The sequence below is a fragment of the Drosophila bipectinata genome, chromosome 3L, assembly GCF_030179905.1.
Source record: "Drosophila bipectinata strain 14024-0381.07 chromosome 3L, DbipHiC1v2, whole genome shotgun sequence".
Lineage (NCBI taxonomy): Eukaryota > Metazoa > Arthropoda > Insecta > Diptera > Drosophilidae > Drosophila > Drosophila bipectinata.
Window position 1 is genome coordinate 1,215,247 of NC_091738.1, and position 27,242 is coordinate 1,242,488.

At 43.7% G+C, this 27,242-nt stretch overlaps 7 protein-coding genes across 10 annotated transcripts in view; 3 read left to right on the forward strand and 4 right to left on the reverse strand.

The window, feature by feature from the left end:
- LOC108126399 (uncharacterized) overlaps positions 1-12,912 on the reverse strand; it is a 35,889-nt gene extending 22,977 nt beyond the window's left edge. The window contains exon 1 of one of the 3 annotated variants that reach the window (XM_017242979.3): positions 12,607-12,912. In XM_017242979.3, coding sequence (XP_017098468.2) covers positions 12,607-12,627 — 21 coding nt within the window. In that variant the 5' untranslated portion in view covers positions 12,628-12,912. Of the gene's footprint in view, positions 1-60; positions 177-12,606 lie in introns of those variants that run through there. The other 2 variants (XM_017242980.3, XM_017242981.3) reach the window with 2 other exon arrangements.
- Positions 12,913-13,240: 328 nt separating this feature from the next.
- Positions 13,241-13,798, forward strand: LOC108126417 (uncharacterized). The gene is made up of 2 exons (XM_017243010.3): positions 13,241-13,458; positions 13,515-13,798. The coding sequence occupies exons 1-2, from the start codon at positions 13,344-13,346 to the stop codon at positions 13,547-13,549; spliced, it is 150 nt and encodes a 49-aa protein (XP_017098499.1). The 5' UTR covers positions 13,241-13,343; the 3' UTR covers positions 13,550-13,798.
- A 286-nt stretch (positions 13,799-14,084) lies between these two features.
- Positions 14,085-17,080, forward strand: LOC108126415 (solute carrier family 35 member C2). The gene is made up of 4 exons (XM_017243008.3): positions 14,085-14,318; positions 14,393-15,086; positions 15,602-15,854; positions 15,912-17,080. The coding sequence occupies exons 2-4, from the start codon at positions 14,448-14,450 to the stop codon at positions 16,469-16,471; spliced, it is 1,452 nt and encodes a 483-aa protein (XP_017098497.2). The 5' UTR covers positions 14,085-14,318; positions 14,393-14,447; the 3' UTR covers positions 16,472-17,080.
- Positions 16,915-18,671, reverse strand: CycJ (Cyclin J). The gene is made up of 4 exons (XM_017243009.3): positions 18,494-18,671; positions 18,251-18,437; positions 17,771-18,196; positions 16,915-17,717 (listed from the first exon to the last, which is right to left on the reverse strand). The coding sequence occupies exons 1-4, from the start codon at positions 18,572-18,574 to the stop codon at positions 17,224-17,226; spliced, it is 1,188 nt and encodes a 395-aa protein (XP_017098498.2). The 5' UTR covers positions 18,575-18,671; the 3' UTR covers positions 16,915-17,223.
- A 199-nt stretch (positions 18,672-18,870) lies between these two features.
- On the reverse strand, positions 18,871-22,866 carry armi (probable RNA helicase armitage). Its single transcript, XM_017242997.3, has 6 exons — positions 22,411-22,866; positions 21,929-22,354; positions 21,273-21,875; positions 20,260-21,222; positions 19,397-20,200; positions 18,871-19,342 (listed from the first exon to the last, which is right to left on the reverse strand). Exons 1-6 carry the CDS (start codon positions 22,864-22,866, stop codon positions 19,040-19,042), a joined length of 3,555 nt encoding a protein of 1,184 aa, XP_017098486.2. The 3' UTR covers positions 18,871-19,039.
- Positions 22,867-22,935: 69 nt separating this feature from the next.
- Positions 22,936-25,024, reverse strand: LOC138926326 (uncharacterized). Of its 2 annotated transcripts, none has more exons than XM_070280030.1 (3): positions 24,638-25,024; positions 24,480-24,568; positions 22,936-23,121 (listed from the first exon to the last, which is right to left on the reverse strand). In XM_070280030.1, exons 2-3 carry the CDS (start codon positions 24,546-24,548, stop codon positions 22,936-22,938), a joined length of 255 nt encoding a protein of 84 aa, XP_070136131.1. In that variant the 5' UTR covers positions 24,549-24,568; positions 24,638-25,024. The 2 variants fall into 2 exon arrangements, with proteins under 2 accessions (XP_070136131.1, XP_070136130.1); XM_070280029.1 differs by having other exon boundaries at positions 24,480-24,578; positions 24,638-24,949.
- Positions 25,025-25,216: 192 nt separating this feature from the next.
- Positions 25,217-27,242, forward strand: part of eIF5B (eukaryotic translation initiation factor 5B) — a 30,674-nt gene continuing 28,648 nt past the window's right edge. The window contains exons 1-2 of the mRNA XM_017242924.3: positions 25,217-25,944; positions 26,007-27,202. Coding sequence (XP_017098413.2) covers positions 25,874-25,944; positions 26,007-27,202 — 1,267 coding nt within the window. The 5' untranslated portion in view covers positions 25,217-25,873. The remainder of the gene's footprint in view (positions 25,945-26,006; positions 27,203-27,242) is intronic.

Consider the following 27,242-nt stretch of genomic DNA (forward strand, 5'->3'; position numbering starts at 1 on the left):
TGAAATTATGAGCCACAAATATTTTTATAATTAATTTTGCTTCCGGATCCCGGAGACCACCTCGCCGTATTCCGGACGCAAAAGTGTCACGCAGCTACCACGACTCCGCAAACGATACTGGAACCCACAGAAAAAAAATCCAAACCGCCGGAGGACTGGACAAAAACGAGCTCGTTCAGAATGCTGCGGACAGCTACATTATATTACAAGCGGATCTCTTCGGTGCCTGGGTTTTGCTTTTTATTTTTTGTTGCTGGTTAATTTTTAAATAACATTTTAAAAAAGCTTTGAGCGTGCCATGTCATAAAAATGCACGTCATGCTCGTATAAATTCTGTGGGCGAACGGGACGTAACCCAACCCGTACAGCATCTGCTGCAGATAAGACTAAAGCTATTGAGTAGGGTATGGTATGGTACGGGGTCGGGTAATACCCTAAACATTAAGTATAAAAAAAAGTAAACAATTTCTTTAATTAAAGCATGTAAAATGTTTATAAAACAGGTTTATCAGGTTATTATTTTATTATAATATGTACTGCTAAAGATTTCTATAAAAGTAATACTCTCTTGATTCAGATAGGTAGAGTATATTCCATGGATCTAGGGCTGTTGACAACTGATAAGCAAAAGCTGTAACCATGGATGATACAGCCCCCAACCCAGAAGAGATACTGAGCCAACAGAGTACCGGAGAGAGAGATGATCCATTGCGAGTCGGCGGGGACCAGAGATAATAATACCCGATGAAGCTTTTGTTTATTATGAACTCTTAATCAGCAACAACCTGATTTCTATATATGTACATACATCCCCTCACTCGACATTGTCATTGAAATATTGTTCCCATTGATGCGAGCTTGGCGAGTTGGTAATCAAAAATTAAAGTGTGAATGGCTCGTAAATGGCACCCTCCCGAAAATCCATAACTCGATTGTCAATATCAATGCTCATCCATCTTCTGGCCATCCAATTTGGACGGAAGTGTACCAGCCAGTTGCCGGCACAGATGGCTGGAAATCAAAGTGCAAACTACATTCTCAAACAACTAATTGGATTAACTTGACACAAAAAAGCGAACGAGTTGGAGAAGGAGTTTGGAGTTCGGAGCATGGAGCTTGGAGAGGCAGCCAGAATGTCACCAGAGGAGGAAACTTTGTCTTGGAGGAGAACTCCCTGGGAACTCCTCGGAAAAACCACATGAGCTTTTTCGTCACATGTCTGGGGCGACACATGAGAGAAGAGACCGACGACTGTCACTGGTGGGCTCCTTGCCGGCTCAAACCTAAAAACTGCAAAATGTACAGAAAATTTAATTAAAAAAGGATTTTCGGCCTGGAAAGTTGCTTGGCTTCGCTGACTTGGCCTCTTTCGATTCCTCCTTACGTTTCCTATCTCGTTTCCACTTTGGTTAACGGGCTGCAAACATTTTCCCCAAAAGAAAATAATTTTTCTTCGCACTCTCTTGTCTTTTCTTGTATTTTTGCCAACGCATAAGAAAATTCAATTTATAGTTTGTGTGTGTGTCTGTGTCTGTGTGCTGAGGGGTGGTGGTGTGGGCGTGGCAAATTGCCAAAGACAGACAATGCTATTAATTAATTTAGAAAGCATTTTCCAAGCGGAAGAAGGCGGCAACAATTAAAACGGAACCGGTTAAAGTGCCCGGGGTATGATCGGGGGAAACGATGAAGAGTTGCCCCAAAAGTTTGTTCGGAGTGTCCATGTGAGTATCCTGGCCAGGATATATGTACATACGTGTGTGTGGTGGATAGCAAGGATAAATTTCCCAGCTTATGATAGTTGTTTTCCCTCTATATGATTTGTTTGCCTTTGGTCATTAAAACCATTTTCGTGTTTTCACAATTTTCCAGCTTTTATGTCGACAGTTATGTTAGTTTTTATGTTATTTTGGTTGTTTTTTGTGGCTTGTTTTTAAATAATTCATAAAATGCTTTTTGTTTTGATGCCCACAAATGATTTAAAAAGCTAAACGAGGTGCTTTCCGTGGCCAGGATGGTCGAGAGGCTTGTTCCCTGTTTACCTTTTGTTAACGATTTCAAATTGATATTTGAGGGATTATGCTGTAAAATCGAATAACGAGGCCATAAATACATTGTAATCATGTACTAGGCCATTCATTGTATGCACCTGATAGCGCCCTTAATCTTCCTGTCAAGATTGGGATTTTATTTATGTTCTTTTTTCTGTTCGGCATTTAATTAAAGTGACAACTTTACAGCGTACTTGACTATTTCATTAAACACACACTTTTTCATTTTGTTTTTATTCAATTAATGTAATTAAATTAAGTTTAAGGGCACTCTGCTGACCTTTTTTTAAATTATTTTTAATTTATTAATTCCTGAGTTGCTGAGAGAACTTTTTATCGCACGACCCATAAAGTAGAGATATCCCTTTAAGGATTCACTTTCGCTGCTTTGTTTTAAAAAGGATTCTACCCATGCTCATTTTTCATGTTTAAAGAATAATTTTGAGGGAAAAACAAAAGCTGCTCCCTGCACACTGATGACTCCACGAAAAGCGTTTTCTAATTGTCATTCTTCTGCTTGAAGTGCATTGGAAAACCCCGAAAGTAATGAGAGAAACTTGAGAAAATGTTTCCTTGTTGTTCCAGACCCTCGTAAGGACTGGAGGAGTTGGAAATGCTGTACTTGTCATTATTTATTATGTTGCTCGGGTCTTTCATTACAGAAGCATTTTTGTCTCTCATTTGTTGCCTTTGTTGCCGAATCAAAAAATTACGAGAAAACGAGCGAGAATTCCTTATCAACCTCACCGAGGACGTTGTCACATTCCTTCACTGCTTATTTACAGTTATTTGGTTGCTCATTTTCTTCTCCATTTTTCTTCTCCCCTACACACACACACACACAAAGGCTTAAGAAGGAAGCGGAAGTGGAACGCCCAAATGTCGACTATGAATAAGAGAATAATTCCCATCATTATGGGATTTCGAGGTCCGAGGTCCACCACGAGCAGCTGATTGACCGTGAATGGAATAAGGAAAACAAATTGCTTTGAACTAATATGTTATTAGATGTTTCCCGGTACTTTTATTCTTTAATTACTTCTTTTTATTTGAACCTTTCGCATTCAGCCTCATTTGAAAGGATAATTACAGATCATCGGGTCTTAAAGCGCCCACCTCTCGCCTTGACTCGGCGAGCTATTCTTGTAACCCAAAACCGCGTCTTCTTCCTCCTTAAATCGATAAGGAAATGCGGTAAACATTAATGGGCAGCATTGGACAGGACCCCGCGGGAAAGTCGCCCTAGAGTGCTTCGGCAAACAATCTTGTCGGTGGCGGTGGCGGTGGAAAAAAAAGGAAAAATAAAACAAACGAATAGTGATGAATGGAAGGTCAATTGCTGTGACCCCAGCGAAAAGCAGGGCTGACATTTAACGCAAGGCGACGCGAGCCTGTCAATGCCAATGTCCTGGATGCGGAACGAGCCAGCAAGCAAATAAGGAGGAGCCAGTGAAAAGGAGCAGCCCGAGATCCCCGACCAGGAATGTTTATGCGAATGCTTGGGCACAAAAACATACGTGACGTGCCTCAGACTGGGTCTCGGCATCTCGTTCCCTTCAGCGCACTCGGTCCCTGTCTCTTTAGATATGTGAGTAGAGCACTGAGAGAAAATTCCGGGGACAAAAATCTGAAGCTGCTGTAGTCATTTTAAAGCAGTCATAGCTTTCTTCAAGTGCATTTAAGCGGCGGAAGCGATGTATTCGCCAACTGACAGCTAAAGAAATACGAGAAGGCGAGCAGCATTCTGGCATCGGACGAAACGAAATCCCTCAGCTGGAAAAATGCCTCAACTTGGCTGACAGTTCGCCGAGTTGCGTCAACTTGTCGTCATATTTTTCAGTCAACTGAAAGTTCTCTATGACTTCCTCGATGCGAGAGCAAGGAATAGGGAATAAGGACGCCGTGGCTCAAGTGTGGGTGTGTTTGTGTAATTAGGATAATGGTTGCAGTGGCAAACCATCGGGGGGTTCGATTTCGTATTTGAAGAATGTCTTGAAATCGCTTTAAAATAGACTTGAAGTTGAGGTACTATTTTTAACAATATAAGTAAAGGATATTTGCTAACTTTAAAGGATTTCTTGCATGTTAGGAAGTTAAACTATAATGTGAAAAGCACAAAACCAAAACTACTACATTAACTTAAAAGTCTTTTAATGGGTTTAAGAAGCCCAAGCCTTTAAAAGAGTAGATAATTTTATTTAATAATATTTAAATATGGCATTTCCGCCAAATATGTCATTGTAGGCAGTTGTACATTTGGGCCTGACACATAATGCTAATACGAACACACATGTCCACAGTTTAATGCTCGCAAATATTGAGCCGTTGCACTATGGGGAATTTGCCCGATTTCATGGTATTTAGTCATTTTATAAAAGTTTAAATATTTGGGTTTTTTTTATGTAAACATATTAAAAACATATGGCTCCATATGACTCTATTCCAAAAATATTAATAAACAGTGCCTTTTTAAAGCTTTGCACTGTTAAAGTCAGCTGTTGCAGCCCAAAGGCACGTGTTTGAGAAGAGGCAGTTTTTGGTTAGCTACTTTGAAAGTGCGATACTTAAAAGTTAAACAAGTTATTAATTCAATTTATGATGGAAAACAATCATACTGGCTTGTATTATATGTTGTGTGTACTAATATTTTGCTATGTGCCTGTCTTAATAATATTTAGCCAATTTTAAAACAGGTCTAAAAGGTAATTTTTTGAAAAAAAAAAATTAACTTTACGTAGACTTACAAAAAAAACATATCGTTGCAACAGTGTAAGTTTAATATATGTCGTAGAGCCATTAATTATGAATAAAAGGCAATTTGTCTCAATGTGCAAAAATGCGCACAATCTGCGTAATTTCGTTTTTTGTCAGGTGTCTTCGAGTTTTCGAACGCGGAGCTTTTTGAAGTATGGCGTAAGGAGACGGATAACTCAAACCAAGAAAGATCAATTCTTGATTTTATTTCGAGCAAAATAAGTAGAAACTTAAATATAAATGGTAAATGGAAGATATGCAAGAAAATAAATAGTGAAAAAAAAAATAGAAAATATTTTGAGAAGAAGTTTGCAAATTGGCTGCAAATTCGGAATTTAAGAGTTATATTAATTTGCTTGTCTTGTCAACTGCTGATTTTTTTGGAGAAACTTGAACAATTTCGTTTTAAAACTAAGGAACAAATTGTGGATTGTTATCCATGGTTGCCAATGACGGCAACTGTTTTATGGAAAATACAATACTTCCCGTTGGCTGTTTCGGAGAAGAAGCGTCGGAAGCACGCAAAATTTATAAAGCAGATAGACTGCATCACGCACGGAAGCATAGTCGTGTTAATAATTTCATGGATGTTTTCAACAGAGCCTTAGATACTTCTGATCCTGTTATTTCTTTAACAAACTCTATGAAGCGAATTCGGAAGTGTAAAAGTATGGAACTTCCTTCAAAAGTTTTAAGCCTTTTATTGTGCAATTTTGAAGGCCAGGATCAAAATGAGAAAATTGGAGATGAAATTGACGATTTTTATTTTATGTCTGACGAAGACCTTGAGAATGAAAATATTTTATAAACTTATTAGTGTATTATTTGGTTTTCACTTTATCAATTTTTTTATATGAAATAAAAAAAATTGTTTCTAGTCCTGGGAGGGCGAATATTAAAAAAAACGTTTTGAAAAATCGTATTTGTTTAAAAAGTTATTGATTAATTTATCCAAATGGGAGGGCGGAACCACGCCCATTTTACCAAAAAATATTTCCAACGATCTTCATAAGCCTAATACAAAAAAGCGTTTCGAAAAATCTTGTTTAGTTTAAAAGTTAATAAATAATATTTCGTCAGGGAAGGGGCGGAGCCACGCCCATTTTTCTAAAAACATTCCTATCGGTGTCTATGACAATAATAAAAAAACCGTTTCGAAAAATCTTACTTAGTTTAAAAGTTATTAATTAATACCATGAAATCGGCCAAATTCCCCATAGTGCGTTGGTAAGTAACACACACCCATTGAGAGGCCAATACACGAAAATTTATGCATATTTTGATGACATTTTGAACGCATAACATAAAATGTCAAATACATAAAAATGAAAAGCCAGCGGGAACGAGGAACGGAGTGAAAGAGTAAACCAAATGGCGAAATCATTTCATCCAAGGCACGCACATCCCAGCCACCAGCCATCCATCCCCAAACCCTTCGTGGTGGGAAATATATCGAATAACACGAAAGCGGAAATCGATGACGGCCATTTTGCCGTAAATTGAGGCATTTTGCCCCAACGCTTTTGTAATTGTAGCGCCGAAAGATGGCGGGTCCAAGGGGGAAAGCGGATGAGAAAACTGCCAAGTGTAGTTGGGGGGAAAAAATCATCATAAATTCAATAAATTATAAAAAACTTTTAAAAAAGATGCTTTATTCAATCGAAACCTTATAAAAATTTGTTTTAATCGGTTTTTAATAATATGCTAATCGGGTATAGATGAGCTGTGTCTTTTTTCCGAGTGTCTCCGGCAAGGATATCTACTTTGTGGCTGCGACACATTCTCTCTGCTATTTTTAGCTCGATTTTCATTTAATTTGCTGCCCATGCTGCATAACTAAAAATGGCGAAACGGTAGTCGGGCTTCGAATCAGGGGCTGAAGCTACGATCCAGGGTGATATTCCAGCACCGGAACAGCTAGGAGGAAACTGGAGCGGGTGGTAGCCACGCGGTTTATGTTTTTCAATTACGCCGGCCGCAAAATTTGCAATTTAGATAGCAATTTTTAGGCGAAACCGTCGTGTTTCTCTGCCATTTTTTGCTTTTGCTTTATTTTATTTTTGTTAGTAGTATCAGCGTTGAAACGTATTCCATGCAATTTGGCAAATTGTGTACCAGAACGGGAGCAGGTGGGGAGGCAGGTCCTTGCCAGGCCACGTATGTCCATGACTAATACCAATTTCTAGTCAATTACGCAAATTTTAAATGTTTAAAGAGCCGACTTTTTGCCGGAGAGCACCTAATTTGATTGAGGCCAATTTTTACGTAAAATTCAAATTGCAAAATCATGTTTGCAACAGAAATTGGATATTTTAATTCGAGTGAGCATAAAATATATTCCAGCCAATAAAAATTAATGCCTACATTTTTAATCAAATTTTAAAGCCTCTAACTAAGTCGGAACAAAGTGCGCAATAAATTGGTGTTTTCTTTGGCTAATTATAATTCCAATATTTGTTTTTGACAAATATAAAATATATCCTATTAGCTAGCTACAATTATTTTCGTTTAGAAAAGCAAACAAACTAATTTTGTTTGTGGTTTAATTTTTATTTTCTACGAAATACATTCTTATTTGAAAATAAAACCAAAAAAATCATATATATATATATTTACTTGAAATAAATATGCAAACAGGAACGAGAACTTTTCTAATAATTTTAATTGGCATTTAAAATATTTTCTATGCAAATTGTTTCGCCAAATACGCCAAAGTGTGTGTGTGTCGGGGGGCTAGTGTGGAATTATTTGTCTTTCTGTTCCTTCCTTCCGTTTCCTTTTCGTCCTTCTCCCTTATCTGGGTGTGGGTGTGTGCTCAGAGACTTGGAAAATCCGTGTGCAATGTCAGTGGAAAAGCGCAGCAGAGGAAGAGGTCAGGAACTATGAGTATTTATGTGGGTGCAACGTGGCGTATGATTAATGAAAAAAGACAACTATGTTGCACTTTGCCTTTTGGAGGGAATTTAAGCACTGACTGTGGATGGAAATGATAAGAAATAAGAGGAAAAATTATAATATTTTAAATAAAATAAAAGGAATATAAACTAAGCTTTAATATAATGAATAATGTATATGATCCTGATCCTGTTCTCTAATTGAAACCTTAGTTTGGCCATCTGAAACCTTTAAGCCTTAAGCCAAAAACAATGGCAAAATGATCGGAATATAGTGAATGGACAATAGGAATCGATTAAAACCAAACCTTGATTGAATTTGCCAAATCCAAAGCAGTTATGACGAACTGGATAGTACGGGGCGTGTGGGTATGGTATTATGGAGAAGGAAATTGAAAGACCAAGCAAATAAAAGAAAAATGAAAAGGAGGCATGAGACAAAGAAGCGCTGCAGTGGCAGTGGAAGTGGCAGTGGCAGTGGCAGCAACAATAATAACAATCAACTCCGCCCCCAAAATGCCATTTTCCTTCAACCTCTTTCCCGGTTTTTTTCACTTTGGCTGCTCCTTGTTTTCTTGGCTTTGCAGAAAGCTAAAAGGGAAATAAGCAATTTCGGCAAATAAATCGTAAAAAGTAAAAGTAATAAAATCACGAAAATGAGAAAGGAAAACCACGCACACACATGTGCAGGGAAAATGATGGGAAAATGAAAATACTCGTTGCTATCAAAAACAGACAGCAAACGCAATCGCAATCGAAGTAACTGAGAACATCCATGGAGAAGGTGGGACGAGCCGGAAAATGGGGGGCTGGGGGTCTGGGGGAAAGAAAGCCAAGTCGGAGCGTGAGATAACGGTTAATGTGGTGGCAATGGTGGTGCCAACAGTGGGGCAAATCCTTGATTAGAAACGGCCAACCGAAAAGGGGGCAGAGTATCACAAATTAATGAGTGAACTGGAGGGAAGTTATGAAAATATTGATTTTATTTTTGGGGGTAGATTGGTTTTATTTTATTAAGTTATATGAGGTGGCAAGGCCTTTGTTTCATTTATAAAGAGTTTAAAGCTAACTCAGGGCAGGACTTGATTGCTTTTTCTTACTTTTTTGCAGACAAAGCTGGCTTCTCTTTGCCAAACTTCAATATAATTGATTTCTCACATAGACAAAGCCTCGGCCAAATTAATCCCCCTTTCTATGGCCAAAAAGAAATGCTAATCAATCGGGCCAAACAAACCGAGAGACTAGCTGGCATATGAAGTCATGGACTTGGAACTTTTCCAGTTTCCATTTAGCTTGGACACACACAGAGATAGACCCCTGCTCACTCCCCAGATTAAAAAAGGCCTAAAGCAGGGCTGTAAGCCAAGTTTTTGTCAGGGGGATTAAGGTACTCTTTAAAAATAAACTTAAATCTTTAAAATTGTAAAATATTTTAGGGCATATCATATTCTTTATAGGATCAAGGCCCCTTGGACGCCCCTCAGACGCCTCTGCCCTAAACAATCATATAGTTTCCCCTCCGCCGAAGGAAATGAACAAGACGTTGAGTCACCTCAAGTTGTGGGAGTGTGGAAAAGCAATCAAAACACGAGGCAGAGACAAAGGCGAAGATAAATAGAGGCAGACAAGCAAAATATTGCCTTTTTGTGGCAGCAACAAGAGGAAACAGATATACTCCACATATACATACATACATGTATCCACAATATACCGCAGAGAAAATGAAGATAGGGAGCATCAGGGTGTGGAGCAGGTGTGGGTCATTTTTATTTTATGGGCCCTCAAATGTATGCAACAATAAATTAAATCAAAACATCTGGATTTGACCTTGACAAGCCGGGGTGGAAGCAGGACATATCAAGGATGCACAAAGGGCAAGCAATTTGCGACTTGCAGTCCATTGGCGGTCACTCCGGGGCCATGAACCCTGCAGCTGTTTTGGCCCCCATCCCCCCCTCGCCCCTCTTTTTCATCGACTTGTATAGCCATCTCTTCTTCTTTGTGTGCACGTCAGGACCTCGGGGGCAATTTCCTTTTCCAACATTCCCACGTTTGTTTGTGTGTGTGAGCTGGGCTGTGGGGGAGTGTGGGTAAGGCAAATAAGCATAACGAGCGCCATTATCCTTGGGGATGCTACTGGGATGCAGCGCTGCAGCGTATCCTTGCTCTTGCATTACGCATACGCCATGTGACTCACGACGGAAAACGGAACGGAAACGGTCCTTTCGCAGGACCACCAAATTGAAATAATATGCATGGGACAGCAAATATGAAAAGGAAATAGCGGAGTCGGAGATGAAAAAATCATGACTCAGCTGCCCTCATATGCATATGTATATACCCTTATCGCCAGATACGAGGATTAAAGGATTAAGGATGTCCAGGAGAGGACATGGAGAGTTGCTTTTATTTCAGATAAAGGTAGCTTAAATAGAAATCATAGAACAGAATAATAAAACTTTAAAACTTTAAGATTTAATTAAAAACACTAACTAATATTAATGGCTTTCACCTTTAATTAATTTACAACTTTAGGTGATGTTTAAAAAAATCTTAGTACAGTGTACACCTTAATTTCAATTTCCTCTTAAGCCCCCAAGCTGTTTCTGGAATTCCAAATAATAATACCTTAAGAAAATAATAGACAGGAAATCATGTTCCTTGAGGCTTTTATTTTCCTCCTAATGCCACTTGTTTTATAGAGTAAAAAAAAAGCCAACAACAGCAAGGACCGCCGGCGGATGCAGGTCCTGTAAACTAGAATGGGGAAGCGGCCATTGTACACACGGAGGTCACAGCGACAGTTGGGCCCCTTCTTCGCCATTCTTAGCACTGACTTTTGTTTTGGCAAACAGCATGAAACGAGAGTTCACAGGCCGGGCCAGGACTCTCCGCCCCCTCATTCCAAGGCCTCTTCATTTTAGCCCGGTTCGCTGTTTGCCGGCTGGGGGGGGGCGGCAGCATCATTAACATTATGTAGGCACAACAACAACGGCAACAACAACCGGCGACACTGACAGCAGCAGCAACAGACGGCATCCCTCTATTTCCCGTCCGCACCCGCACCCTTCTCCTTTTTTCACCTTTGCCCCCGAGCTACACCTGAAGTTGTAATTTATGCTCTGACAAAATGGCGCACACACACACACAGAGACAAAAAAAAGGGCGGAAAATGGGAGGAAGAAGCAGCTCACGTAACAACTACGGGGAGGGGGCATAGTTAGCCTATGTGTTGCACTTGATGGGGTGGCTACTTGTGTGTATTTATGTATATGTATGTGTATATAGGCGGTTGGCCTTTATGGTCGCATAAATTAAAGCATCAAGGATTGAAGTATTTTATGATAACTTGAGGAGAAGAGCTCCTGGCTTGGAAACAGGACGAAACAAAAGTAAGCCCAGATAAGGAGCAGTTATAAATTAAAGATTTGTGAACGATTTTAAAAGGTATTTATGGACTAAGCTCAACTTAAGATGTTCTTCCTTGAAAAATCATTACAATTTGCAACCTAGCATCCATCAGAGTTTGGAAAGGAAACTTTAATGGCTTCCCATGAAAAAGGAAAAACCTCGCAGATCTGTTTATCTTTCCGCCACAATTCCAAAACGCGAACAAAGCCAAAGATATATACAGACACGTGCATTTACCTACCTGGTCGGAAAGTTTGGAGCAAACTGCATAAACGAAACTTCTTATAAAGTCTATAAAACGTAATGACTCGCGCTACATGCGCGCCCTGAAAAGTATGCTGCACAAAAATAAAGAACTTCCCCCTGACTTTGACTTGACAAGAAAATCAGGAAAAGTCTATAAAGCAGAAGAACAGGGCACAAGAAAATTCCTCCAGGAAAATATTAAGTTTTACAGTGTCCCAGCTGGAGGGGAATTGATTAAAGCCGCAGACCCGGGGACTGAGACAGATTTGGGACAGGAATTAAGCTAAATTGGAAAAGTTGCGGTTTTTCAAAGTTTATTTTTAGCGGAGCCAGTGGTCTATAAAGCTCTTATCCTAATATTTCCATCTCAGGGAGATATCCACTGTACCAGCTTCATTGTGCATTTATGACGTCAAGTCGAGTCGATTGGGAAGTGTGACTGCACTTGAAAAGCGCCCAAGGCGCTCGGCGAACGTTGAAGGATTTTGTGCAACAAAATGTCAAATCACCGACACTGGGACACCCAATACCAGGACATGTCAGGACACACAGGACCCACAGGCCGACTGAAAACCGAATTTGCATGCAACATCGCGCCTCGGTATTTGTATTCCGGCCATATACGCGAAAGTGTGGGTGTGTAAGGATTGGGAATTGAAATTGGTTTGCAAAATGGCAGCTATTTATATTTGTTTTTTGGGTGTGTGAGTGTGTTGAGGAGGGGTAGTCGTCTGCACTTGTCACACTGATTTCTGGCGATTAGAAATTAATCGAATTTTACTGTCAAATCGAAAGCGGCGGGCGCCAGGAAGTTGCCGTTACCAAGGCAATGCCAAAAACAACCAAACACAGACATACGCGGAGAGTATCCTGCCAGTCAGGGTGGACCTAATTAAAGGAGTTTAAAAAAAAAGGATAATAATAGAGTCTTAAAACTAAAATATCTGATTTATCGAGAATTCTTTAAGTCTCAAAATACTAAAACTAAATCCCCATTTTGAAAATATATTTCGTCCTTATCGAACCACCCTTACACACAGACAAGCACACACACTCTCCCACACCGGACACACACACAAACGGAGGGGCGACTGACAGACACTGACACTGAATGTTACGCAGTCGGCGGTCTTGTAAGCAAAATACCGTTACATTTCGCCTAATGGCTGATAAGCTGCTTTCGTTTATATAAGCCACAGAAATTAAAAAGAAGCCATGTCCTTTAATCGCTTCGCCCTCAGCACTCCTCTCACCTGTTCCACAATTGTCGACATTTTGATGGGTTTTATTTGATCAAAATCACTATCAAAATTTCTGGCACTTGCTAATCGTGCACTTATTCGTTTCCAAAAAAGGGGCTATCTTCTTTTTATTTAGTTAAACCGCACCGCATTTTGGGGATTTGTTTTTATATTTTTGTTTTTGGTTTATTCTGCTTTTTTTTTTAATAGTACGAACTTTGAGAGAATAATTCGCGGCTTTGGACGCGCAACGCTGGCCGCCGAGTTGCTGCTGCTAAAATCAACTAAAAATCCTTTTTTGGCGAGCAGGATACTCACGGTTTTTTATCCTGGCCGACAGGAAAGAGTGATGCCACTCTAACAGAACTTTCGGCGCTTTGCAACACCAAATGTACGCAATAGGGTTGGCTTCTGCAAAAACAAAGTATTAACTTATACTCTTTCTTTTTAAATTATCTATAATTATTTATTTTTTTTTTTTATAATATTATTTTGATTTCAATTTAGTTTACCGTCTTCACCTAGCCAAACTACTATACCAAATATACCAAACTTCTAAATAACAGTGCGGTATTTAAGTAACAGTATGTTATTAAAAGATAGAAAAAACTATCGATTGATAAGACCGATTTATCGATTGATCCGTGGAACACTCTCCAGCTGTTCATAAGCTGAAGAATTTTTAGCGCAGCACAACGTGGTTCTTGTAAATAAAGACAAATACATAAAATTCCAAATAAATAAACAAGATGTTCCGCCTGCAACAATCCCAACCTGACCCAGCGGAGGAGCAGAAGCGAGTTGCCGCCGAAGTACGCTTCAACTTTATTCTTTTCGGCACAATCTGCGCTGCCATCAGACTGGGTATGAAAAACCAATTATGTAAAGTGCGTTTATTTATGTTTCTGCTTCCCAAACAGCTCCCGTAGTGCTGCAGCATTTAAACACGTCCTAGGATTAAAGTCGTTATCATTTAATGGAAACTAAGAAGTTAAGGAGAGCTACAAATTATTTAGTTGTTCAAGAAATTTAGTCAAGACTCCTATCAACTGGCACTAATTGCATTTATCAGAAGGCACTTTGACTAATTTTAAAATCATGCTTAACTCAAGGCATTTTTAACTATTGAAGATTCTAAAACTATCAAAAATGAACCAGTTATAAATATGTTGAAAATTGAATAAAGATCAAGATTTAAGCAAGATTTGTGTGGATTTAATAAAGTTTACTCATAGTTTGTACTTATAGAGTTGTAATGACCGAAGTTTTAAGAGTGTAACTTTAAATAAACGAAGGACTACACTTGTACTAAAAAGAGTCACGGAATGTGGAATAGAATTTAATGAGCTACACTTTTTTGCTAGAAAATATAATAATATAAAACCCAAATAAAGTTCTTAAGTCAGAAAAAGCTCATTTGAAAATTGCGCAAAACTATCACAATGGTCACACCACCAAATAATTATCGATATGTTCGCTGGCCAGCTGGCGATAACCTGTGTATAAACAGTTGGCAGAAAAACAAGAAAACAGAAGTCGGCCGACAGAATGTGGCTAAAAAGAAAGCAATTTGTATGAGTAACGAAAGCGCGGCGCCAACGAGTCACAATAATTGTACGAGGGGCATATAAAACGCAAGCAGATAGCGAGCGGGCGGCGGGGAGAGCTGCACAATTCCCAAACATATGGACGCAGTACGCCAACTCCAAAAGATAACGAACGAAGTGAGAGACGCCATCCGTCGCCGTGGTCGTCGCCGTTGCGTAGCAATATCAATTTACTTTTTACCAATTTGCAGATATACAGATACCAGGCTACTCGATTCCGGCTTCGACTCCCGCCGCGATAAAATAATGGTGGCCGCGAAGTACGAGCGTATTTCTTCCAACGCCACGGGCAACGCCAGCGAGGCCGAGGAAGAGGAGATAGAACTAGAACTGGATCTGGGCCAGAAGAATCGCAACGCCGCGCAGCAGAATGGCAAAGACAGTCGACCCCGTCAGACGAATTTTAACTACGTCACCAGTAGCAGAGCGGCGCAGAACGGCGGTTCCGGCAACAGCGGCGACTCCACGGCCACGTTGCCACAGGAAAAAATGGCCGAGTCGCAGTTCATGCAGATGGCCATTGGCACCCTGGTCATAATCCTTCTGTACCTGACTCTGTCCATCACGTTGACCTTCTACCAAACGGACATCAACCGGGCGATGCCCTTCCCGCTGGCCATTGTGTCGTACCATCTGATCGTGAAATTCCTATTGGCGGCCACCATCCGCAGGATATACAAGCTGAGAGTCGGGCGGTCTCGGGTGCAACTCGACTGGCGGGTGGCCCTCAGGAAGATGGCGCCCACCGGCGTGGCCAGCGCCATCGACATTGGCTTCTCCAACTGGGGACTAGCCCTGGTGCCGATCTCCCTCTACACGATGACCAAGTCCTCGACCATTGTCTTCATCCTGCTGTTTGCCATTGCTCTGGGGCTGGAGAAGAAGGTGAGTGCCAGCTTTATAAATTGACACATGTGGTATATATTCCTTATCGGCTCAACAAATGCACCTGAAATGCAAGAAAATATATATATTTTAGATAAAATTAATGACTCTGTTTGGAGGTGTTGGATTTCAGACTGGTTTTACTTTAGATAAGTTTACTTTAGTTTAAGAATAATGTAAAAAAACAAAGAGAATATCTAGTTATAGGTTGGAATCCAGACATATCTAAAGACTGATAAAAATATATGTATAATCGTTGGAAAACTTTGATAAAATTATATTTTATTGTCAACCGATAAGGTCCAACATACATTCATTCATTTGTAGATTACTATTTAGTTTCAACAAAAATAGAATCAAATATTAATGAAATTAGCACCAGATAAGACTACTTTTATTGTTTTAATTTTAATTTACAACTCGAGTTTATCATTAAAGATACGAGTGCTTGGTAAACCCTTTTAATCTTATCCCCTCTTCTAAAAACAATTTTATTTGCATTTAACTTTTTGCAGAGCTGGTATCTGGTGTCGATCGTGGGCCTGATTGGCACCGGCCTGGTCATGTTCACCTACAAGTCCACCCAGTTCAATGCCCTGGGCTTCTTCTTCATTCTCTTCGCCTCGCTGAGCAGCGGCCTGCGCTGGAGCTTCGCCCAGTTCATAATGCAGAAGTCCAAGCTGGGCCTCCACAATCCCATCGACATGATCTACTACATGCAGCCCTGGATGATTGCCTCCCTGGTGCCTCTAGTTTGTGCCATAGAAGGTGGGAGACAGTACATGACAATAATGGTCCACTTTTTAATGAAACTGATTCTTCCAGGCCCCAGACTTCTGCTGGTGATGGAGGATCTGCACAATCATACCTTGGCCGAGATCTCCTGGGCGTGGGGGCGAATCAGCGTGGGCGCTCTACTCGCCTTCCTCATGGAGTTTGCCGAGTTCCTGGTGCTCTGCAAGACCTCCAGCCTGACCCTGTCGATAGCCGGCATCTTCAAGGACATATGTCAGCTGGCCTTGGCCGTGACCTTCAAAAAGGACCAGCTCAGCCTGATCAACGTCATCGGTCTGGTGGTGTGCCTGGCGGGAATAGTGTGCCACCTGCTGCACAAGTACTCCACCATGCAGGACTCCCAGAAGCAGCAGCAGGCGGACTTCGACAACGACAATGAGGACTCTTCGGGCGAGTACACGTTCAACGAGGGAGGCGGTGCTGGCAGCAGTGCGGGTGGGGGTGTGCACGTGAGGTCGCACTCCACGCTGACGGTGCCGTTGCTGGAGCAGACCGACTCCGAGGACGAGTCGGGCAACGATCCTGGCAACAAACAGAACGCCTCCGATGTGATCTTCGACGTGCTGAAGCGGCGCGACATGCAGCGATGAAACTGCAGTGAACCGACTGTCCAGGACTCTGTCCAGGACATTGTCCTGTAAATGTTGTAAATGTCTACTTGCCCCCTTCACCCCTCTGATGATTCCCTACGCATTTGCTAGGCTAGACACTGTAACTATATTTGAGACGTAAGCGATTCAAAGATAGAATCAGAAGGTAGATATGGACACTTCAAAGTGATTATTACAGATCCTGATGACTTTTAAGAAATCAAAGAATTTTTTAAGCCATTCTTTCCAACTGTCCAAAGTTAACTACTTAGCCTTACTCCCTTTTTTTGTCCTCTTAAGTAACAACTTTGTAAAAATAGCACTTAAGCAGCTTAGTGTCCCCCTGGATTGTACCTCAATTGCTCTAATTTTTCATTCCAATCATGCTGATCCTCAAAAGCAATTCCAAATTGAAAACTTCTCGGAAAAAGACTTCAAAAGCGTCTGACGAACTGGAAACAGGCCATTTATTTTTTTGTAGAACACTAAAAACTTGTCCTTAATGCTTTTAGTTAATAGTGCTCCTTTGTTGTTGAGTTTTGACATATGGTATCGATAAGTTGATAGGATAATTCCAATTATATATTAAATACACAGTATATAAACTTATACAGACTCTTCACTCGAACTCGGCGGAAGGTTCAACGCAGTCGAACCGGCGCACATCGAGAGCATCCTAACTAGGCTGGACGCATTGGCTATTTGGTTCCTCCAAATAGCAATGTTCCTCTTCTTACTTCTTAATTCTAGTTCTACAAGTCTAATATTTGTTTGGGTTTGGCTTCCAACTTCGGTTTCTTGTTTGGACGAGCCTGGCCGACGACCTCGACGATCAGGTTGTGACGACGCTTCTGGGGTTTCTGTGATGCATCAGAAGAGTCCATTTTCTTGGCTGTATCCTGCAGCTCAACGGTAATAATCTTGGGGTTCTTTGCTTCCCCTGCTGGTACTTCAGAGTGCGGCACCATCGACTCCTCGAATCCAGAGTCGGGACTAGGCCAGTTCTTGTTATTTTGGCCAGCCGGTAGCTCCTCTGGTAGTTTCGGAGTTCCGACATGAGCCACCCTATTGGCGTCGTAGTAGTGGTGCAGACTGAGTATGTCGGAGTAGGGCTGGACCTGGGCCTCGCTGTAGGTAGTCAGCTTCTTGAGGTAGGGCGTCCAGCGTTCCAGGCCGATCACCTGTCGCACCGTCGCAATGCAAGCGGCAGCCAGCAGCGAAGGAAGTTCATTCCCAAATGTGGTAACTGGAATGAGATTCGTCAGGATAGGATTACCCCAGAAGGTTTCAAATATTTACTGCTCAGAGTGTAGTCAGATAGTCGGAGAAGCAACTGGGCTAAGGAGCTCAGCATTTGCTCAAAGCTCTGGTATCGCGGGTACGGCGATTCGATGGACAAGTCCCTCTCGTAGTTGGCCATCATTTCGTCGTAGGCCGCAAAGTCATCGCGGGTGAGGAACCTGCAGGCGAAAAGCTCCACGAAACTGGCGGTGGTGGGACGCACCAGCTCAAAGTCCATGAAGCCGAGGATCTTGCGCTCCACGGCCTTGTACTCGAAGGCGGTATAGGCGTTCTTAACCATCTCGTTCATTTCGCTGTACCGCGGAATGCAGGCGTCGGCGCTCTCGATTTGGGCGGCGATGTGCAGGCAGGTGAGCGCAGTCAGGTCCAGCTTGTCCGGGCGGATTCGGTAGTAGTCCAGTAAGCGATCCATGTAGTACAACGCTGAGTAGGGGAGCTCTATTAGTCTTTTTTCATTGGCGGACTGACGCTACTCACCCAAGTGGAGGGCGCAGCGACTGAGCTTGTGGGCGCGCGTCGCCGTTTGGAGAATGTAGACAATTTTGGGGCGCTGGTCCAGTTGGGTCGAGAGGAAGTACAGGGGACGGCGGCGCAGCTCCTGCTCCTTCATGGTCTCGAATATGTCTTCGGTATAATCGCTTAGCCAGTGCATTTTGTAGAGTCTCTGAAAAACAGTCCTTCCATTTAATCTCATTCCGATGTCGCGCACTCGCAGTCTACCTCTAGTTCTGGTTGCTGCTGGAATGGGTCTTCTTTTTCGATGGTAACGAAACCATCCTCCTCGGCGGAGCGCTTCTCCATGATTATACAATTTTTGTGAAAAAATACTCCTTAGTTCAAAGCGCTGGCATTGCAAACGAAAATGCGAAAACAAATACGGTGGGAATTATGGCGCCAAGCTAACGGAACTTTTATACTTGAGTCCAGCGTTGCCACCGAGTCGAAGACACTTTGAGGTGAAATACAGGAAACTCACCTCGAAAGGAATATGCAGTATATTTAGTATTTATTTCAAACCGATAAATTTTGAAAATTACCCGCCCATTAAAAACAAAATATACTTTGTCTGAATGTATCAACATTATTTAATATTAAAATTCACGTTGAAATCCGTTGTTTCAATGAAATGATAATGAAAACTACAGAAAACAACTCAAGACAATTGAAAAGTAAGATAATTAAGGAAAATAAAAAGGAACCAGAATTCTTTCATAGAATTATACGAAAAAGTAAGGAAAAGTTGTCAAAATAAAAAAAAAAAACACGTTAAGGCACGCATCCAAAGGTGTCCTTCATGGCGTCATCTTCCTCGTCGGTGTCGTGGATATTCGGTGGCAATTCGCATCCAAAATAGGCGTTGTTGTTGGCACAGAAGACGATCAAGGTGCGCCAGTTGTCGTCCACGGACAAGAGATGGGGATTCCCAAAGATAATCATTAGAGTGCGGGCACGGGAGATGGCCACGTTCATCCGCTTGTTGCAGCGCACGAAGCCCAGGCAGAGGCGGTAATCAGCCCGGAGAATGGACTCGGTGGAACGCACGGTCGAGATCAGCATTATGTCGCGCTCCTAGAAAGAAAATTCATCAAGTTTTTGGACCAAAATTAAGCACTGTATGCCCACCTGTCCCTGAAACTCCTCCACAGATCCTACTTTCGGCATCGCCACATTTGTGCCCATGAACAGGGTCCGAATGGTCTTCACCTGCTTCACGTACGGCGTCATAATGCCGATCTGGTCCGTGGTCACGTTGCAGCGGTACAAGGCAATGGTCATCAGGAAGAGCTCCCTGGCCTCGGCGGGATTGTACCACGAGGGAGAGTCGCTCTCCTGCATATTTTCCCCAGTGATCCCGTAAAAGTAGGTGCCGTGGCTCTTGGGCATGTCCACGTTGGGTTCGAAGACCTTCAACAGTCCTGCCAGCTGCTTGGCTTCGCGGGAGTTCTTCTCGTCGACCATCGCCACCAGTTCGTTGTCGTAGAAGAGCTTGCTGTAGATGCTCATGATCGAGGGCAGGGCCCTGTAGTTGTAGAGCAGTTTGGTCAAGACGAGGGGATTGTATCCGGATGTCTCCCGATAGAGCTGCAAATTCTTCCTGTAGGGCTCGCTCTCGAGCAGTCTTTCCAAGTAGGACTTGGACAACCCCATCTGCGCCGCGTAGTGATTGATAACGATGGCCTGCAGCTGGTGGGGATCGCCGGCAAGGATGGTCTGGCCGTGGCCCTTCACGAGCAGCACATTGGGGATCATTGTCTCCGGCTCGGTGCACTGACCAGCCTCGTCAATGAGCACGTGCGTAAAGTGGGCCGGCTCGAAGCCCATCTGCAGGAAGTTGCCCAAGGTGGTGCACGTCGAGATGGTGACCTTGTGGTTGCCCATAAACTTCATTTGGCAGCGCAGCTTCAGGCCCGACTCGGTAACCATCATCTATCAAGAACAGAAGCATTAGTACCACATACATAGTTTACACTGGAAGACCAACTCACGCTATCGTTGCAGGTGCCTATGGATCCAATGTCCACAGTGGCGCAGTAGTTCATCAGCTCTGGGGCGATCAAGTCCTTCTCAATCTGGTTCTGGGACACCAGGCGGATAAAGTCACCCGGGCGCAAGGCGTTGCTCTCAATGATCCTCTTGGTGAGCAAATCCGCCGAGCTGTTTGACGGAGTTCCGACCAGGAGTCGTGAGCCCGGCACATTCCTCACCAGCTGTAGGATGGTCTCCACCAGGGTCACAGTCTTCCCGGTGCCAGGTGGCCCGAAAATCACGTAGGGCACGTGAAGGGCCTCGCCACGCAGAATATTGAAAACTGCACGCTTCTGGATGCAGTTGAGCGAGGCATTGTACCACGGAACGGGCGAGTCGAACAAGTACATATCTTCGCCCTCCATTCTGACCTCTAGCTGGGGATTTGTGCGCATGTGGATCCTCTTCGGGAAGAGGAACTCCTCCCCCAGCTGGGTCACAATGCGCGATACGGCGTAGTGCTGTTTGCGGAAGCCGAAGCGCGAGAAGAAGAACTCGAGGCGGTAGTCCTCGCCGTTGTACTTTTGGTGGAAACTGTTGTTGAACTTGAGGAGGACCCGGTTGAAGAGCACCTTGTGGATGATGCCCTCGAAGGTCTTCTTGTCGCCCGACTCGCTGTCCCCCCAGGGATTGACGGCTCGCACCACATCCCCCACGACCAGCGAGGGGCGGCGCTCGGCCAGGTTCTCGATCTGCAGGGACAGGAAGTCGGTGTCCCGTTGGAAGTGGGCGCGATCTCGATCATAGTTGCGGAAGTTGATGAAGTACACGATCTCCTCGAGGTGCAGCAGCAGACTGAAGCGCTGAATGTAGTTGACCATGTTGAGCGGTTCCTTGATGTACGGATAGTTTGTCTCAATGGATTCCAACATTTCCATGCGGCGTTCGGTGGTGAGGTAGAGCAAGCGCAGCTTCTCGGGCACCTAGGAGGACATAGTTATCCTTCGATGGGATAGAAGGGGTCGTCACTTACCTCAAAGTAGCCCAAGCGGATGGCCACAAATCGGCGCTTGGTGGCAATGCCCTCGCCCGGCACCACCTCCCCCTTCTTCGACCACACCTGGTTGGCATAGTAACGAGACCTCTGCCCCACGGTGCGTCCTGGAGCAGCGAGGGTGTCGGCGGCTGTCAGGCGTCTGCTAGCCCTTGTGGCCTCCTCTTCGCTCGCGCACACAATTACAGTGAAGCAGCGGGTCACCTTGAACCTCTCAAAGTGGAAGGTGAACCTCTCGGTGGCTTCGCCCATAAACTTGGACTCCACCTCCAGGACAACCGAAATATGGCCGCCGTTGACGACATCAACCACCTCCTTGGGCTCAATCACGGTCAGCTGCGAGTCCGGGCCGTTGAATACAGTGATGTTAGTCAGACGCAACATCCGATTGATGTTGTTCTTCAGCTTCAGGGTGAAGCGCTGCTTCTGCCACATTTCAGTGGTGATGTGGCGATCCGGGCCAGAAATAGTGACCGGCTGGACTTCGTTCACTGTCTCCGAACTGCACATCCTCTGACCCTTCAGGACGCCAAAGTTCTTCTCCTGCAGGACTACCTTGATGGCGCGCTTCACGAACTTGCCCTGCGGAATCACTTGTTTAGTTTATGGAAACCACATGCACCACATCCACTTACATATTGGCACTCGATGAGGTCCGCCATCACTATGTCGCCCAGGTGAAGCTCCGCGCCGGGAATGTCCTCCCTCATCACATAGTAGTTGCTCCCAAGCACTGCCAAGTCGGTGTACACACGCTCCACAATGCACTTCTGCGACGGCTCGACGCGAGCCGGAAACACCCTGATCACCTGCAGGATTTCGCCCTGCTTGTCCACAAAGCCATCGTCCAGCTGGACGTCGCACTGCAGGCAGACGCGGTCGCCGCCCCGGGGCTCGAAGGTCAACTCCACCTGGGCCAGCTCGATCACCTCCTCGCCGTACTCGGTCTCCACCTCGATGGTCTCCTCCAGTCGCTTGGTTACCAGCCCCAGAACATTGCGCATCTGGGTGTTGAAGTAGGTGGGCTTTTCGGTCCTCAGGCTCGCCACCGACTCCTTGATCTGAAAGGCACAGGCTGAGACTATAATCGGCAAGAATAGACCTATAGTTTTGTTACCTCGGTGTCGTTGACATCGTCCCAGACCTGCTCGACAATCTTTATTATTTTGATCACGGTCTCCGGCCCCTTCGGAACCTTCCTGTAGGTCAGATACTCCACCTTGGAGCCGAGATGCAGCTCGTGGTAAATGCTTTCGGCTGCCTTGATAGAAAACTCCAGGATGTGATCGATGAGACCTCCGCCTATGGATAGGCGAGTGATCACTCCCTTGCGCGAGGAGCAGGACTTGTCATTTAGGCTCAGTTTGGACAAGTCGCTCCCTAAGTCATCCTCCGCAATGCCTGCGCTGCCATCCTCCTGGTGCCCAGTCGCCACTTCTTCCTCGATGCGCTTCATCATGTCCTCCTTAATGATCTCCTGGTCCAGGAAGTTGTTTTCTTCCGCTAACAACTCCAGGGACTTGTCTCGCTGGCGATCCATATCCAGGAACAACCCGCGCACAAAGGCCAGCATGGTGCTGCCTGGTTTTTGCTTCGTCAGGGGTTTTGTTGCGTTTCGTTTGGGTTTGGGTTTCCGATGACCTTACTGCTGAGGCTTCTTGTCGAGACTGTCGTACATCCAGTCCGTTTCGCTGATGTGGACCAATTCCTTGCGCAGATTCTGCAGCCGCTTCAAGTGGCTGTCTGCTGTCTCGGCCCGCGCCCCGCTGTCGCTCCCAATCACAGATTCTGAGTCAGCTTCGCTCTCCGCCTTCTTCACGAGGGTCTCCTACAAAAGTGTCGTTTTAAACGATTCAATGGTTTCAAGATTGGTTTCAAAATACAAACAAAGTCGAGAAGTGGGTCTTGTTTTGTTTATAAATTATACAATCTTTCAATGGTTTTATGGACTTTTCTGATTTTTGAGATGGAAAGTTAAGACCTTTAATAAATTTTATTTTCGATAAACTAATTTTTTCTATAATATTATATAGTATCTAGCGACTATATCCTGTAGAATCTACAGGAATCTATCTACAGTGTAGATATATATATGTACATACATAGCTCCTAGTTTGGATTTAGAAACCTGGGTATTTCTTCAAAATTTAAATACTTAATTATTCTGATATTAAAATTTTCATAAGGATCACCCGAATATATCCCATATTGTCTAAAATTATATTAGTAACTCTTATAATAACAAGAAAGGAAAGCTAACTTAGGGCGGAGCCGAAGTTGATATACCCTTGCAGTTGAAACCGGATATATATCGCAATAATCGTATATAGTTGATCTTTAAGGATGATCCTTATGAGAATTTAGTATTATACAAAATCAATTTATTGGTATTACAAATACTAAAAAAAGTCCCAAACTTCTATTTTCAAAAATACCAAAGTTGGTATTTCTACCAAAAACCATTTCCGATCGTTCAATTATATGGCAGCTATAAGATATAGTCGGCCGATCGTTATGAAATTTGGTATGTCGGATCAACTGACCAAAAATATAATCTGTACCAAGTGCCAGCTTTCTATCATCCAAAACACGAAAGTTGGGTCATTTCCGATCTTTGCGATGGCAGCTATACGATATATTTGGCCGATCCTTATGAAATTCGGTATGTCGTATTCTTTTGCCAAAAATAGCATTCATGCGAAATCCGAACTCTTTAACTCTAAAAACACCATAGTTACACCATAGGAGTTATAGTATTTCCGATCAATCAGTTATATGGAAAAAGTTTACAGGTTAAAGTTTTCTTAGTTATTAAAAGAAAACTTTACGCCTAGCACGTGCTTGCGACAAAAAGTCCTTTTTTTTCTGGCCACTTAAAGGTTAAAGCTCTAAAAAAAACCGTATGCACACAACCTTTCCTCCTCTCCTGCTTCCTCTCGATTCGATATAACCTCATTTCTCGTTTGAGAAGAACATGTTGAAAAAAGAAAATCGAAAGTCACGTTTTATGTTCGAAGCACCGAAAATTTGCACAGTTATGTTTCTTCTTCTTTCTTCTTCCTTCCTTCTTCTTTCACACTTCTTATGTTTTCTACACTAAAATTCACTTCAAACTTCACTTCACGTAAATATATAGCATGTATTATAATATATTACTTAAGAATATTTAGAAAATGATATGCAAACCTCTGTTCCGGCTTCTAAATCAGTACTATTCGCGATTCCACTTGTCGATGCTTCTTCTTTAATGGACATGACCCTTCAAGCGAGTTCTCCTATTTCCAGCTGAAATTCGTTATTAAATTGCTGAGGCTTGGGGTTTTCCTTAAAAATATAATACTTACAAGATGGCTTGGGTTTCAGAACCTTTGGCTGAAGAAATCGGAAGTGCGAGTGAAAAAAGAAAGGTCGAGAAATTCCCGAAAAGCTTGAAAGAACGTCTGCACGCTTTGAAGACCAGAAGGAAAAGAACTGTCAAAAGGAGTCGCAGGGCTGCCAAAAGTTGGGGTCCCTTTCGATACTTTTTGATATCGGGAATCCCAAAATAAATTTTAAATTGGCGCTATGATTAGTTTTAAAATTTGTTAATCGAAGTTGGAAGCGACTTATGAAGTAAACTTTGCTGCTACACTATAAGCCAGAAATTATTGTTATTTTCCTTTTATTGAAGAGAAACAGATCTATTCGAATATTAACTGGTGTTTTATGTTTTATTCAGAATATTTAAATAAGCTTTTTAAGAGCATTTAAATCACCGCAAAATGTAAACAAACAATCAGCTGTAGAGATGGCCGGGCGTGAAGTTTACGCCGATAGAGATGGGTAAAAAATCGATTTTTGAAAAAGTACTGAATATCGATAAGTGTTTAAAATTAATGAAAATATTTAAAAGTATTAAGTAAGTAGGCCTTGATTAACCTTTCTGTAAAATACCTCCTTAAAAATAGTACTGGTATAGCATATAGCCTCTAAAAACAAGCCTCTTAAAACTAAAATCAAATGTTTAAAATTTATCTGCAACCACGAATTCTTCTGGTTAAGAAATTTCTGGAATATGTTTAGCGGTACACTATTTAACTAATAAAATAAATAAAAAAACAGAAGTAACAGCACTTTAAGGCGACATATGTGACCAACAAAATAATCAAATTCAGTTCATAAATGACCACCAAAGAACAGCTGCGATAAATGGTTCACCCTACTGGCATGCCAGCGCCGCGGCAACTCTGGACGCAAAACAACAACATATGATGCACATAACCTCAATCGATATCGAAAACCCGCAATAACACCCCGCACTGCATCCTCCCGTGATAGCGTTTCAAAAATCCGACTAAAACTGTCCCCAAATTGGCCAGCAGACTGTTGATCCAGCGTCGAGTGACAGCCCAGCAGTTCCCGTTCCGCGGAGCAGCCAATCCAATCTCTGAGGGAAAGCGAGGAAGAGTGTCAAGCGTCGCCAGCGTTTTCTTTTTTGGCAGACAGAGCGTCGCGTACGAAAAACTTTCAGCGGTGAATAACCCACAGCTTTTCGTTTTTGGTCAGAGGAGAAGCAGCGCGTTGCAGTCGCGGCCGGGAAGATGGGTAAAACTAAAAAGGGCAAGAAAGAGATACTGACCAAGGTCGAAGACGGGTCCTCAGTGGACGAAATGTGAGTAGAAAAGCAGTCGGACACCTGCCAGGTTGGCAACTTTCTAAACTGTAACATTGCAGCTCCGACGTGGACAGCGACCAGGTGAGCCTAAACAACAAGAAGAACCAGCCACCCAAGGGCAAGAAGAAGCCCCAGAATCTCTCGGAGGACGAGGGCAGTGCTGGTGAGGATGTTCAGACGATCACGAAAGCTGTCAAGAAGCTGAATGTGAAGGGCAAGGGCAAGCAGTCCAAAGATGCCGATTCCGACGAGGAGGAGACGGCGGCCCCCAAGGGCAAGGCTGCCAAGAAATCCGCCTTTGAGCTTCTGATGGACGACGATGACCAGGACGAGCAACCGGCTCAGAAAAGCGAATCGGAAGAGGAGGAGGTGGTGAGCAAGCCCCAGAAGAAGAACGAGAAGAAGGGCAAGAAGGCCAAGCGCAAGGGCAAGGACGACGAGGAGGAGGATCTGGACAAGGTCCTGGCCGAGCTGCAGGCAGAGTACGCTGGCGGAGCTCCGGCCGCAGCCGTTGTCTCCCCCGATGACCTGGCCGATGAGGAGTTCTCCAAGAAGAAAAAGAACAAGAAGCAAGCCCAGGCCAAGGCGCCGGCCGAGGAAGCTGGCGAGGATGGAGCTGGTGATGAGGATAACGACGACGATGAGGGTGGCAGCACCATGAAGACGGCCGCTCAGAAGAAAAAGGAGAAGAAGGAGCGCCAGAAGAGGGAGGCAGCGCTGGCCAAGCAAAAGGCAGCCCAGGAGCCCAAGCCTAAGGTGGCCGAAAAGCCCCCACCAGCTCCAGAACCGGAGCCAGAGGCCACCGAGGAAGTCCAGCCCGAAGCTGCTGAGGAGGAGGAAAAGACTGGCAAGAATCAGAAGAAGAAGGGCAAGAAGGACAAGAAGGCCGAGGCTGAGGAGGAGAAAAAGGACACCAAGAAGAAGGGCATGTCCGCCGCCATGGTGGCAGCCATGCAGGAGCAGCTGAAGAAGCGAAAGGAAGAGGAGGAACGCCTCCAGAAGGCGGAGGAGGAGCGCATTCGGTTGGAGGACGAGCGCGAAGAGGCCCGCCTGGCTGCCGTGCGTGCGGAGGCCGAGAGGAAGGAGAAAAAGAAGCAGCGCGAGGCGGAGCGGAAGGCTCGTTTGAAGGCGGAAGGAAAACTCCTGACCAAGAAACAAAAGGAGGACAGGGCCAGGGCCCAGGCCCTGCTGGAGTCCCTCAAAGCACAGGGTCTGGAGATTCCCGATCCCAACGAGAAGCGCGCCCCACGTCCAGGTACCTTTGATCGGTTTTAATCCTTTAAAGCTTTTATTAA